Source organism: Prosopis cineraria, unplaced genomic scaffold, assembly GCF_029017545.1.
Source record: "Prosopis cineraria cultivar Desert tree isolate PC_DT_omini unplaced genomic scaffold, ASM2901754v1 PC6, whole genome shotgun sequence".
NCBI lineage: Eukaryota > Viridiplantae > Streptophyta > Magnoliopsida > Fabales > Fabaceae > Prosopis > Prosopis cineraria.
The window spans coordinates 30,194,226-30,209,370 of NW_026555337.1; the positions used below are offsets into that span (position 1 = coordinate 30,194,226).

General features: G+C 32.5%; 1 protein-coding gene across 1 annotated transcript; it reads left to right on the top strand.

Annotated features, from left to right (window-relative positions):
* Positions 1–4,210: 4,210 nt before the first annotated feature.
* Positions 4,211–7,342, top strand: LOC129314059 (uncharacterized). The gene is made up of 3 exons (XM_054957434.1): positions 4,211–4,389; positions 4,495–4,669; positions 6,952–7,342. The coding sequence occupies exons 1-3, from the start codon at positions 4,211–4,213 to the stop codon at positions 6,958–6,960; spliced, it is 363 nt and encodes a 120-aa protein (XP_054813409.1). The 3' UTR covers positions 6,961–7,342.
* Positions 7,343–15,145: the final 7,803 nt, after the last annotated feature.

Below are 15,145 nucleotides of genomic sequence, written 5' to 3' on the forward strand. Positions count from 1 at the left end.
ATATTATTAGTATATTTTTTAATGAATGAACTATTATATTCCTATTAAATTTAAAAAAATAAATATTTTTATTAATTTAATTTAAAAAATATTTATTTTTTATTTACAATAATTAGGGATAAAATTGAGATGTCATTATCTTTTAATTGAAAAACTAATTTTTATTAGTTTGTATGATTTAATTAAAGATATGTTATATGTAAGGATATATGGAGGGAGTATATGCTTTGCACAAAATCTTGGAGCATCCATACTATTAATCATCCCTTATAAATTCTTTTATATATGTTGATATTGATGATGGGAAATTCAGTCAATTAAGAAAAAAAAATATACTCATTTTAATTTATCCCTTTCCAATTACACTTTTAACTGTCGGTGGGAAGAATGGATAAGAATCAGAGACTGATAGAAACTGACAACATTCGACTCTCCCTCATATGCTTATAACCAAGGTGACAATATACCGGCCAATTCCCGCCACTAAGAATATTTTATTACTTATTTCAAAGGTAAAATAATTCATAGTTTATTTACCAAAATAAATAAATAAATAATTCATAGTTTTTCAAGGTTGCAAATTAATATTAGCGTCTAATGTCGGGTTTCATCCAAAAAAAAATGTATGGCTCTTTCAATTAAAGGCTTAAACGGGGTTCAAGTAGATAGATTTGAAAGGCTTAACTTCATTAAAAAGAATACTCAAATCATTTTTTAAATTATTTTAAAAAATTAAAATGTCTAGAAATTCCAAGCTAAGTTATAAAGTCTCTCAATTGAGAATAAAAATACAAATCAATTTGTCACAACTTTTTCTAAAAGATAATTCAAATCATTTTTGAACTTTAAAATGTAAAAGAAAATTTCAAACATTGTCAAAAAGCAAGCCTTAACTTTACAAATTAAGCATAGTAAAATATTAACCACAACTTCTTATTAAATATACAATCCAAGCAATTTTTTATCATTAGATCACCCATTCAATTTAGTAGATAATTCAACTAAGAAAGTAAGCTACTTTTCGCGCCTAAATCATGCTTTTCCTGATGAGGGAAGGTCGATTAATATAGGAAAAATGAGAGTTGCCACCAAAAATTTTAAAAAACCTTGAAAAACTATATAATAAAAAAGGATGGTTGGTGAAAAAAGATTAGTAGTCGATTGTATATAGGGATGGTGTTAGGTATCTCATGACACCCATTCATAAAAACGATTACTCTAAGTTAATTGTGTAAACTAATTGGCCTTTTAATTTAACTACCCTTTAATCAAATGCAAAAATGAAGATAAAAAACATGAAAATAAATTATTTATTTACATGGGGGGATTTGACCTAGGATTAAAATCTAGGATTTATTTAGGTTTTCTTTTAATGTTGTTTTAGGTTGTAATTTTTTTTAATAAAAATTTGTTCCTTGTAAATACCTTTAGGTAAGAGGAAAATAACCAATGCTGGAACCTATGGTGATTTAGTTGATAGCTTTGAATATCTCAATTCATATATAATTGAATATGATAGAATAAAGTAATATGTATGCATATCTAAAGAATCCATGAGCACTTGAGAAATCTCGATTATCTTGAGTGTTGATAGGTGCACAACCCACAGGTCCCCAGAGCCTTTAGAGTTCAGAGATAATGGAGCAATAGAGAATGAGTCGTGTCTTTACGGTTATCGACTGATCGACTTATATAGATCAAATTGGTAACTACTTTATTATATAATTAAAATAATTATATCACATTATTTTTGATTTAGTCAGTTAAGAGATAGAGCATAACTGACATCTATTGGATTGTGGGTTGGGCTTTTGCTTATTGAGCTCATTTGTGTGGTCCACCTATCACGGTTCACACAAGATTATAAAGACCAAACTGTTGGGCTTATTAATTAATGCCAATCCATAAATAATATTCCAACAATCTCCCACTTGGATTGCATTAATTAGGCATGTTGTACAAACAAGCCACAAACAAAATTCAGAAAATGAAACTCTACAAAATCACTGGATCCTATAAGGAAACAAGTGATATAATGTCTCATAATCTAAATAAAATATGAAATTTTATTTCAAACATAGCTCAGTAAGATAACAACATAAATCACTGATTCTTATGGGGAAACAAGTGACATATATAGCATACCACAACAGAATCATTGAATCCTATAGGGATACAAATGATATTAACGCATCTAACTGAACTGAACATAACTCACAAAAGAAAACAAAGCTTAAAGAGAAATTGCAACACAAAAGGTTCTCAAAGCTCCCACTAAACCAGGGCATTAAAGGAATTCACCATACCCATACAAGTTACATGATTTTGAAAAACTTTTACAGGTAAGCCCTTAGTCAGTAGATCTACAAGCATTTGCATGCCAGAAATGTGTACCACACGGGTCAGAGACTTAGCAATTTTCTCTTTCACAAACATAAGTTTGATATCAAAATGCTTTGTACAACTGGAATTTCTATGATTGTTAGCATAGTATACTGTAGATTTGTTATCACAGTAAATAGTTAGAGGACATGATATTGATTCAAACTAAGCACATGCTAGATATCAACTTCCTTAGCCATATGGCGTGACATGTAGTCTCAAAACAAGCAATATACTCAGCTTCCATAGATGAAACTATTGTAAGTGTCTGTTTCACACTTTTCCAAGAGACGGCTCCTCCAGACAACATAAAAATATAACTGGTCGTGGATTTACGATCATCTAGACATGAGGCAAAATCTAAATTTGAAAAGCCAACAATCTCAAGATCTTCTGATCCCTTAAAGTCATTATCAGAATACCCAACAACCTTAAGAAAATTTGACCTTTTGTAAGTCAACATATGATTCTTCGTACCTTAAAGATACCTCATAACTTTTTTAATAGCCTTCCAATGATCCGAACCTGGATCATTTAACTATCGACCTAGCACTCCAATGGTAAAGGCTATATCTGGTCGAGTACACACTTAAACATACATAAGGCTGCTGATAGTGGAAGCGTATAGTATCTTTTTCATTTTAGCCCTCTTCTTATCATCCTTGTGACATTGTAACTCTGACGACAGCTCATCATTTTGTACAGGAGCAGGTAAGGGAGAACATGAATCCATTTTGAATCTCTTAAGTACCCACTCAATATAAGTAGTCTGTGATAAACCAAGAATATCATAAGATCTATCATGATGAATTTGTATCTCAAGAACAAAGGAGGCTTCACCCATGTCCTTCATGTCAAAATGGCAAGACAATAGGTGTTTTATCTCATTGAGAAAATTCATTAAATTGCTGGCTAACAAGATATCATCAACATAGAGAACAAGAATGGCAAAATTGTTCCCATCAAACTTTTGATAGATACACTGATCTGAGACATTCTCAACAAAATCGAGCGAGGTAATAACTTCATCAAACTTTAGATACCACTATCTAGAGGCCTATTTTAACCCATAAACGGATCTCTTCAATCTGCACACTAGATTTTCTTTACTAGATTCAATAAAACCATTAGGTTGTGTCATGTAGACTTCTTCATACAAATCGCCATTCAAGAACACAGTCTTGACATCCATTTGGTGAAGATTAAGATCAAGCCGTGCAACTAAAGCCATTACCACTCTAAAAGCATCTTTGGTGGATACCGAAGAGAAGGTTTTTGTGTAATCAATACCTTCTTTCTGGTTGTAGCACTACTTAGCTATAAGTCTGGCTTTATATCTATCAATTTCACCTCTAGCTCCTCGTTTTATTTTAAAGACCTACTTACAACCCACTAGTTTAAAATCCTTTAGTAGCTCTACAAGCTCCTATAGGTGGTTGCGGTACATAGAGGCAATTTATTCACTCATAGCCTCCAACCATTCAGAAGAATGCGAGTTAGAAATAGTCTCTTGGTAAGATATTGGGTCTAAACTATCAATAACATCTGAATCTAATTCCTGCAAATACACTATGTAATCATCTGAAAAAGCAGACCTGCGATGTAATGATCTTAAATTTTAAATTAGTTTTATAGTAAGTAGAGAGTGGTTAATTATTGAAACTCCTGCTAATAATATTTTTTAAAGGTCCAGAGTTTGAATTCTACTAAGCAAAAGGTTCAATTTTGTTTTGTTAAAAAAAAAATTTGTGCCATTTCTTATAATTTTCATTGTGTCATGTCTTGTAATTTTTCCTTGTGCTTTTTATTGTAATTTTTACAATTCTCCATGATCAGCTTTTTATTCCCATTTCCATTTCATTTTCGGGAACCACCAGACGCGAGAAAGAGAGAGAGAAATCTAGAAAAAAAACAGAGAGAGATCACCGCCTCTGCTCTTCTCCGATCCTATCTGGTCACCGACGTTCTCCATTCTTCCTCCTCCGCCAATCAGCTCGCCGTCGACAGGTGCGTGAGTTCTGTCCGTGTTGCTGTGTGTGGGTGCTTCAAGATTTTCTTTCTATTTCATTCTTTGTTCTGCCTCCTCTACTGTCGACAGTGTACTTCCGGTAGGTGCGTGGGGAGCTTGATCCGCCAGAGTTGGAGGATCGTCCTACAAGTTCTTCTTCTTCCCTCTTCGATGCAGTCGATTTCGTCTTCCTTGATTTTGAGTGGCCAGAATTCTTCCCCTGTTCAGCCATATAATCTATCTTCTTCTTCCTTGCTTGTGTTTCGTTGGCTACTTGAGGTGAGGAGCTTCGATCTTTCTTCTCTTTGCTATGTGCGTGTGATTTTGGGTTGAGGTCCTGAAATATTATGAATTTTCCTTCTTCCTCTGCTGCACATGTTTGTGGAAAAAAAAAAGGGGGGGTTGTGGAACTAAGCTGAATTTTAGTCCAATGAAGGTGATCTAGTGTAGACTTGAGCTATGTGAAAATTTATATTGATTTTGTAAAAGGAATGGAACTTGAGAAGTTGATATATTTATATTTTATGTTGGAGAATTTTGGGAAGTGGAACCGTATAGGAAGAAGCTTGGTAATGATTTGAAGTTTAATGGCCACAAGGTATTTGACAATATGACCAAGAGGGATTTTTGTTATATAGTGGTATGATATATATACATATATGATGGGGATATTGTTGATTAAATAAACTATCATTAGGAGATAATTATTCTCTTTGATAGGTGTTGGGAGGTGAATAGATTAATTATAGATATAAGGAAAACCTTTGGAAAGGGAGTTAATGAGAAAAAGAACTTGATTGAGCATTGAGAGGAAGATTTTGAAATAAAGTGGCAAATATATATGACAAATATGCCATCATTGATTGAACAATCATGTTAAGCATTTGTTCTTTGTGATGAAAGTTAAAGAAGAAATTAGAGGTTATTGGGAGAGATATTTGAGTTTGTAATTTAAGAGCTAATTTAATATTCATTTTTGGGATATCATTGGGATATTTGATGCAATGTTAAACAAGATAAAAGTGAAAGTTTTCTTTCTTTTATTCCTCTAAATTATTTTGGATTTAAATATTTTAGGTAGTAAAGCATGATTGGTGAAGTAACAATGATACTATTTGAATACTAGGAATTTTATGACAAAGCATTGACCTTCAATACTAGTTTGGAAAGAGGGAAGCTCAAATAAGAGTCATACGAAATGAGTTTGGAGCCTTGAGGATATTACAGGTAAGTGGATAGCGTCCCAACTGATATTTTATCAAAATCTCTTTTATTTGAATATTACATTTTTATGCAAATTATTTTTACGACAACAATGTGATTATGAGACATTTGTTGATTAAATTATTTTATTTTGTGAAATTATTTTACCAGAATTGATTATTTTGGTTAATCAGTAAATAGAAGTTTGAATTCTAATTGTGGGATTTTATTTTTCTGGAAATCATTTTATAGCGTTAATGCGATTGTTGAATATTTGTTGATTAACATTACTTTATTTTGATAAATTAACTTTACCAAATTTAAAATGTTATTTGATCAATTAAATTAAGTTTGAACTTTGATTATGATATTTTTATTCTATCAAATATTGGAGAGATACAGAGAATGACTCATGCGAGTTCGAAGTTGAAATTTTTTATTCAATAAATGCAAGCACGAGCATTGGATATGAAATTTGATTCTGGAAAGTTTTAATGCTTAAAAGTATTCATGCGAGTTTGATTTTGAGAATGAGAACTGTATCTTGAATAGTGATCAATTTCTCGCATGTTTGAAAATGATTTTACAAAAGGGACTTTATGCGGAACACTGATTGCTAACGGCAGTTCCGTTAGCCCTTGGCGCGCCATGGTACACCTAGCTAGCAGGGTATTTATAGGAGGTGCTAGCCCCGTGCGATGGCCAACGCACGTGGAACGGAGGGATGATTATTCGTGAGCATCGTACTCACGTTTGTTTCATAGCTTCGGCTGCGTTTGGTTACTTACCCTCGTGGATTGTGTGTCCACATTTGTTTCGTAGCTTCGGCTGCGTTTGGTTACTTACCCTCGTGGATTGTGTGTCCACGTTTGTTTCGTAGCTTCAGCTGCGTTTGGTTACTTACCTTCGTGAACTGTGTGTCCACGTTTGTCTTCGTGGCATAAGCCGCGTTTGGATATTTACTATCGTGGACTGTGTGTCCACGTTTGTGAATTGTTCTGATAAATCCCCAAAAATATGTATTTTCAATTAATTGGTGATTTTATATTCAATGGTTTTAAATTGGTAAATATTATTGTTCTTATTTATTTATTTCATCGTTTTGACTTGTCAAGATTCAATGTTAAGGTTGTTTTGTCATTATAAATTTAAAGTTTATTGATGTTGAAGTTATATAGAACTTTTATTCCAAGTTTACAAAATTTGCTTATATTGAATTGTCTTTCTTTAATTTATATAAAAGTTGTAGCTATTAATTTGATTTTAAAAAAAATAAATAAAAATAAAATAAATAAAAAATAAAAAAATAAATATTATGGTTGGGACGTTATTCACTGGAAAGTTATTTTTGGTCTCAGATAGCGTAGCTAAGGCTGTACATCCTGCTGATCACTGAAGGACTTCTTTTGGTGAATTATGTGTAGATTTCTTTGGTAAATATCTTCTATTGATACAAATATGAAATTTATGTATCATATTATGAAAAAATATAATTAGGTGCTCCACATAGACTATAGTTAGGGTCCTTACTTTGTTATATACTTTGTCTATTGGTTGGAAGGAGCAAAGCTCCTGGTTATTGTGATTTTTTTTGATTGAACGTTTTGTTGTAAAATTTTCAGGATGGTCTTATTTACAAGGGAAGTTCTGCTGAAATTTCTACAAGAATAAGAAAGCTTCTATGAAAATGATCACGCATGTTATAATTTAATATAAACATAATTATGTTTTAGTAATATGAAGAATTCTTTTTAGGGCTTAAGGGATGTGTGATATGATTCACATTCCGTGCCGGTCACTCTCATTTTTAGGGACGTGACATGCGAACCCTTTAGGACCATCTTGGTTCAACAACCAGATCCCTATCACCTCAACAACCAGATCCTATCACCCTCTAAAGGTGATTCATCTTGAGCTTCATCCTGATCCATGGCATTATTTCTATCAACATGAGGGGTTGTCAAGATAGGCATAGTCAAAATACTACTTTCATCATGTAAAGTAATATGCCTAGGCACAAAGCTCCCACTGTCTAAGGCATCTTCAAAAAAATAAGCTCGGTAGATTCAATTACCCTAGTAGTGTGATTGGACAATAGAATTTATACCGACGAGATCTGATGCAATAGCCAATAAAGAAACCATCAATAGTTTTAGCATCAAGTTTCATCTGCTGTGAATTGTAAGGTTTTACCTGTACTTTACAATCCCAAACTCGCATATGCTTTAGTGTAGGAGTCCTTCCAAAATACAACTCATATGGATTCTTTGGAATTGACTTGCTAGGAACTTGATTCAAAATATAAACAGTAGTTTTAAGTGCATCACCCTATAAGAATTTTGACAGTGAGGAGTGACTGATCATGCTTCTAACCATATCTATGAGAGTATGATTTTGCCTTTCTGTAACCCCAGTTTACTGTGGGGTGCCAGACATAGTATACTGAGCTTCAATGCCATGCTCTTGAAGGTACAAAGCAAATGGCCCAGGGTTCCTGCCAGTCTCAGTATATCTCCCATAAAATTCTCCTCCTCTATCAGATCTCACACATTTGATCGACTTTCCAAATTTCAATTTGACTGCTGCTTTAAAGGTCTTGAATGCATTAAGAGACTCATCTTTTTCATGAAAGAGTTCAATCCATCCATGACGAGAGTAATTATCTGTGAAGGTGATAAAGTATCTGAAACCACCCATAGCTGGAGGTATGATAGGTCCATAAATATCAATATGGATTAGGTTTAAAGTATTTTCACACCTCTTTGCCCCTTTGGTTCTAGCTCTAGCAGGGAATTTTTCGTTTATGCAATCAACACAAGTCTCAAAGTCTTGTAATACACCTTGCTTGGCCATGCGTTCCAATCTCTCTCTAGAGATATGACCTAAACAATGATGCCATAACATAGAGGAATTATCATTGGGCCTTTGACGTTTATGCCTAATAGCAGCATTGATATGGAGATTATGAAGTTCAAGTGACCAATCATTCAATTGATATAAACCATATATCAAGGAAGTGATACCAATATTAAGGAATCAAAACAAATGTCAATTTTCTCATTTCCTTGAAAGAATGAATAGCCACAAATATTCAATGCAGAAGTTGAAATTAAATTCCTTTTCATAGAAGGTACATAAACAATATTGTTTAAATGTAAAACATGATCAGAATTTAAATGCAATAAAATAGTTCCAATGCATTCAACTGATGCCTTGCTCCCTGTTTTGCCAAAGACTGACTTCTATGCCTTACTTGGAACCTTCTAGTTTCTTAGCGCCTGTAGAGAATTCACAACATGTACAGTGGCACCAGAATCCAGCCACCATGAGTCAAAGAAAGTTTCAATGGTGTTAGATTCAAAATAGACTAGAGTTAGAGGGGCAGTTTGAAGAATTGTACCTTCACTTTCTTGTTTGTTCTTCAGTCTAAAGCAATTAGGTTTAATGTGACCCAGTTTCTTGTAAATTACATAACCCCTTAAAGGGTTTCTTCTTCGACTTCTCACTCTTATCACCATCCTTCTTAAAGGTTGGATTATTGGGCTTTAGGGTATCATGCTTCTTCCCCTTTTTCTTATATGACTCTCCAGATTTGCTGCTAGAGCCATGAGAAATATAGTTTATTAAGTGAGAGAAATTCTTCTTTATAGCTTCATCTTCTTGAGTGACTATCAATATCATCTGGTCAACAAACCATTCAGCTTTTTATGAGTTGTATGAAGTCCTCAAGAATGCGTACTCTGATGGCAGTGATTGAAGAATATGGTAAATCAAGGTACTTTCACCCAAATCAATCTCATATGACTTAAGCTTGTTATAGTAATAAACAAGCTTCAGAATGTGCTCCCTGACACCATAAACTCTATCATATCGAGTATTGTCAAGAAGTGACAGGTAGTAGTTCTTTTGAGTCTTGTCAAGGTTCTTGTATATGTTACTAATAGCTTTCAAGTACTCCACAGCAATATCCTTTTCAAGAATGCTGTCCCTAATTTTCTTTTCAATTGTGTACTTAATGATCGCTAGACAAATCCGGTTGGATTCACTCCATTGTTTATGGAAGGCCATTTCAGAAGCACTGGACTCAGAAGAGAGATTCACAGGCTTGGGTTCTCGCAAAGCTAAATCTTTCTTAGAAATAGTCAGATACATATACAGGGACTCTTTCCAGTCATCATAATTAGTACCATTGAGAGCTTTCACAAAGGATAGTTGTGTAAAAGCGAAAACTGAAATCGTAAAATAGAAAATAAGAAATATTAATTATGCGTGCACAACATAATTATAAAACAAAATTCTCCAACAAGTGATTATCAATTATGCAACTATAATCATACACCAAGAAGGCTCATATACCATAAAGATTTAGCTCATACAAAAGTCCATACAAAATAATACATTAAACATTTCCATACCTATAGGGTACAACAAATATCTAACACATTAAAGGAGTGCTATTAGCCTATCTTCAAAGCCAACCATCAAAATTACATTAATAATGTCACACCTATGGGGTATGTCCATTATCAATGCTACAAGATCCTAAGCATCATCAATAATTCACAAAGTCACAAATTTTATGACCTTAGGACAAAACAAAATAATTTTAAAAGTCCTTAGTGTCTTTAGGAATTAAGGAACAAATTTAGGACTTAAGTAAAATTTTAAAAAGTGTCCAGGGGCAAATAAGTAATTCTGGAAGAGATTTGGGTCCAAAACATAATTCTAAAAGTTAAGGGACTAAACTGTAATTTTTAGAAATATCCTGGGGTTCACGACGTAAATCCTAGAAATTATAGGCTGAGTGATGTAATTTAAACTGGGGCCAAAACATAATTAACAGAAACCTTTTTTTTGTACTAGGCCCATACAATTTAGGCCCAGTAGACATGGTCCAGTCTACCAAAACCAAATTCTTTTTTTATTAGTAACAACTCTGGGCCCAAACGAAATATGGGCCCAGTACCCAAGAAACTGGATCCTTAGGATTCGGTTTCTAACCCTGTTGCTGGGTCTATGATTGCCGTGTAAGAGAAGAGGAAGAAGGAAGGAAGTCGCTGGTGACCTAGAGCAGCAGCGAAGAATGAAGCTGCAGACGACGCATCGGCAACTCTGTTTCGGCGATCATGTCTGACGTCCTTGGAGCCCTTCTCCGACGACCAAATAAATCTTAAGACGATGCGAACCAGACCATGGGGAAGGGAAGATGATGCCATGAAGGAGCATCTCCGGTGAAAGAAACACGTAGTGAATAGGGAGATGACGCTGAGAAGGAGAATATATTTTTTTAATAAATATAATAAGATTTAAAACAAAGTTCTCATATTCAAATCTCATTTCCTGAAGAATATGGATCATAAGGAAATTTATCAACATGAGCATGAATCTCTATCAATATATCAATATATACATAAGAAGAATTGAGATATATAAATTTTTAATTCATTACTAAGGCTCTGGTGCCACATGATAGCTTTGAATATCTCAATTCATATATAATTGAATATGATAGAATAAAGTAATATGTATGCATACCTGAAGAATCCATGAGCGCTTGAGAAATCTCAATTACCTTGAGTGTTGACAGGTGCACAATCCATAGGTCTCTAGAGCCTTCAGAGTTCAGAGATAATGGAACAGTAGAGAATGAATCGTGTCTTTACAGTTAGCGACTGATTGACTTATATAGATCAGATTGGTAACCGCCTTATTATATAATTAAAAAAAATTATATCACATTATCTCTGACTTAATCAGTTAAGAGATAAGGTATAACTGATAGCTACTGGGTTGTAGGTTAGACCTCTACCCATTAGGCTCACTTATATGGTCTATCTATCACGGTCCACACAAGATCATAAAGACCAAACTGTTAGGCTTATTAATTAATGCCAATCCATAAATAATATTCCAACATTAGTATCACTCATAGTCTGTTGGTTTACACTCTAAGTGTATACGGTGATTTAACATCACTCATGACAAATCCTAAAGAAATTTTCAAAATAAATAATAAATAAAATAATTTAACTATAAAATTTTGATCCAAAATTTGATACCTACAATGATTTAGTATCATTCACAATATCTAATTTGATATTTTTTAGGGATCCATTGTGATTTAATATCACTCAAGGCAAAACCTAAAATATATTAAAGATTTTATTTTTTGATTATTTTTTAATAATGTATAAGAGGAGAAATTTAACTAGTATTGAAACTTGTAGTGATTTAGTATCACTCACAATCCATTGGTTGATACTTTAAGTGCACATGGTGATTTAGTATCACTTATGATAATCCCTAAAGGAATTTTCAAAGTGAATTTTCTATAAGATAATTTAATTCTAAAATTTTAAATACAAATTTTCATATCTATAATGACTTAGTGTCATTCATGGTATCTCATTTGACATTTTTAGGAATCTATGATGATTTAATATCACTCATAAAATAGCCTAAAAGTATATCAATACATCTTATTATTTTTGAAATAATACACAGAGAATTTTCTTGACATTTGACAATTATAGTGATTTAGTATTATTTACAATACATCAAATCTCTATGGTGATTTAATATCATTGAGACTAAAAAGATAAGGACTAGAAAAATGCATTATCATTGAGACTCCTTTCTTGTTTTTTCTAAGAAAATAAAAGTGAATGATTAATCGGTCTAAAATAATGATCGATGCAAATAAATTGCAAACAAACTCATTCTGTGATCAAATAATCACCTCGAAGACCCATTTACCATATGCCTTTTCGGGATTAGACAATCACACTAGGATCAAACATATAAACTAAAAGCAAGGGAATATATAATGATATGGAGGAAAACAAAAGCAAGAAAGAGCTTATGTTGATCATAGGTAAAGGAGCACACAAGTAAAAAGCAAGCAAAGAATATATGATTTCAAGGGAAGGGACAAAGCCTTATGTATTTTTACATCCAAGTGAATTGTAGTAAGGGAGCTCGGGACCCTTTTGTTATCAATTGAGACTCAACGTCTTTGGCATGCCTGATATTTGTTGTTCACACTACGAACAATATTAAATTTGAATTGTCCATATCAATGATTACATGTAAAAAATTTATTTTTTTTATAAATTAACTATTCATATATACTATATACAGTGTAGATTTAATATTGAAATTATATAATTTTGTATATTAATTTTGACCCACTTATATTAAATCTGTACTATCCAGAATGCTAATTAGATTTAATGAAAATTTTTATTTAAATAAACAAAAATGTTAATAACCACACATATTTTTTATTTTTTATAACCTTCTATTGGTCATTTCCAATACACGTGCAATATGTGTTCCTTTCATTGAGTTAAATTATCATTCCAACCAGAGTCGTTGTCTCTTCATCTTCCCTATGCCAAGACTAGCGAGCTATTTGGTACCCATGTTAGATCCATGTCATTCATTGTCTCATTCAATTACCAAGTTCAAATCCAAGATATTTCCTCTGATTCAGAATTTAAGTATTTTTTTAAATTTGGTTTAAAATATAAGCAACTTAGTATATGTAAAAAAAAAATTCATCATGTTACTCTTGTATTTATTAACCTAGATATTTGTGTAAGTCTATCTCTCATTCATTATGAAGTGTTTGGTAATTTAAACTAAGGGCAAACAAGTAAAACAATATATATTCTTATGGAAATAAAGACTTTACTAGTATGCGAATTTTTTCAAAGAGTTGTTTATATTTTAAAACGAAGGGAGTAATCAATATTCATGACCTCCCATTGACAATTCTGTATCTTTTTAAGTTTTTCATGAGCAATATTCTATCACCATCGTTACCCAAATTACCCATATAGTTTTGTCCATTTTCTACCCTCACTTTTTAATATTAATCAGTGCTTAATTATAAGATGTTGAAAGTACCTTATTTATAAGAAAAGCTCATTATTTATTGACTTCTTATAATCTAGTTCGTTTGCGGGCTGAATTTTTCAATATCTTTTAAATAACGTTTTATTCAAATATTTTAAAAATAATTTATTTTACAGTAGTTATTTCTTCTTTCTCCATATAATTACCCATTATTCATTAGCTGAGATGGGTAGGACCATATTGGTGATAAAATTCTTCCAACAAGTATTTAATATTGCATACGCAAAACTCTATCTCGAGACCACTAGTTAAACTAATACAACCCCTTACCAATTGAGCTACATGTTCGTTGGTTTATTGTAGTTATTTCTAATGTCATTAATTTAAATATTTTTATTTTTCATGCTCTTAAATATTTATGTTAAATGTGAATTGTCTAGAATGGTGATTAGATATAAAAAATTAATTTTTATAAATTGATTGTCCAGATAAATTCTAGATAATACAGATTTAATATTAAAATTATATAAATTTTTAAATTTTAAACTACCTATATTAAATCTGAACTATTTAGATTGCTGATTTAGATTTAATAAAAAAATTTATTTTAATAAACAAAAAAATTCTACACAGTGAAAATTTAATATTAAAATTATATAAATTTTTAAAATCATTGATCAGATTTCATAAATTTTTTTATAATTTTTTATTTTAATGAAAAAAAATTAAAATTAAAATTAAAATATTTAATATGAACTGTCTAGATTAAAATTGACTGGTTCGTGTTTAATTGGGGGGGCGGAAGAAGGGAAGCCAAGTCCTTCCCCTTCTTTCTATGTTCGTGTCGTCATTGTGATGTTGTGTTGGGAGATTGCTTTTCCTCCTTCTTCCTCCTCTGTTTGCGCCATTGCCGTGGGTGTCGTCGGATACTCCTCCTCTGTTCACGCCATTAATTTTCATTTCCTTTCCATGTTCATGTGACGCTGCTATGTAGGAGAGTGGGTGTGAGAGCTCCATTCTTTCTCCCCTACGGTGTGTTACTTTGGGTAAGCTTAGACCTTACATTAACATTTTTTTTTGGTTTTGTTTTGTTGCGCGGGTAAGAAGTTGTGTTAAGGCGTAGGGGATTTGATTCTCCCCCCCTCCCCACCTTTTGTTTTCACACGTGCTAAAATGATTGGGAATGGCGGGTTGAAGTTTCTATTCCTTTGGGTATTTGGATGTTTAAAGAGGGAAGAAACAAAATAAAAAGAAAAATTGTTTTTTATTTATGTATTGAAGAAAGGAGATGCTTGAATGAGTATATTTTTGTTTTGTAACTTTCTTGGACTTTGAAGGATGCATGAACCGACTTAGGTGTTGCTCATTTGAGAATTCAGGCGGAATCAGAGACGGATCCAGAAGCAATTGTGTTTGGGCGGGCAAATTACAAAATTACATAACAGTGGGGGCAAAAATTAATTTTAGCACTTTTACAAGCAAAAACCATGTAATTTTTACAAAAAAATTGTGAGAGGGAGGAAGCACCCGCGCATGCCCCCCTTAAGTCTGTCCCTGGACTGAATGTTGTGAAGAAAGTAAACTATGATGTTGTGAGACTAGCTGAAATTTCGGGAGCTAATAATTTATAAACTATGGTGTTTCCTGGTTTACTTTTTGAATGCACATAAGATGTTTGGTAACAGTTTTGAT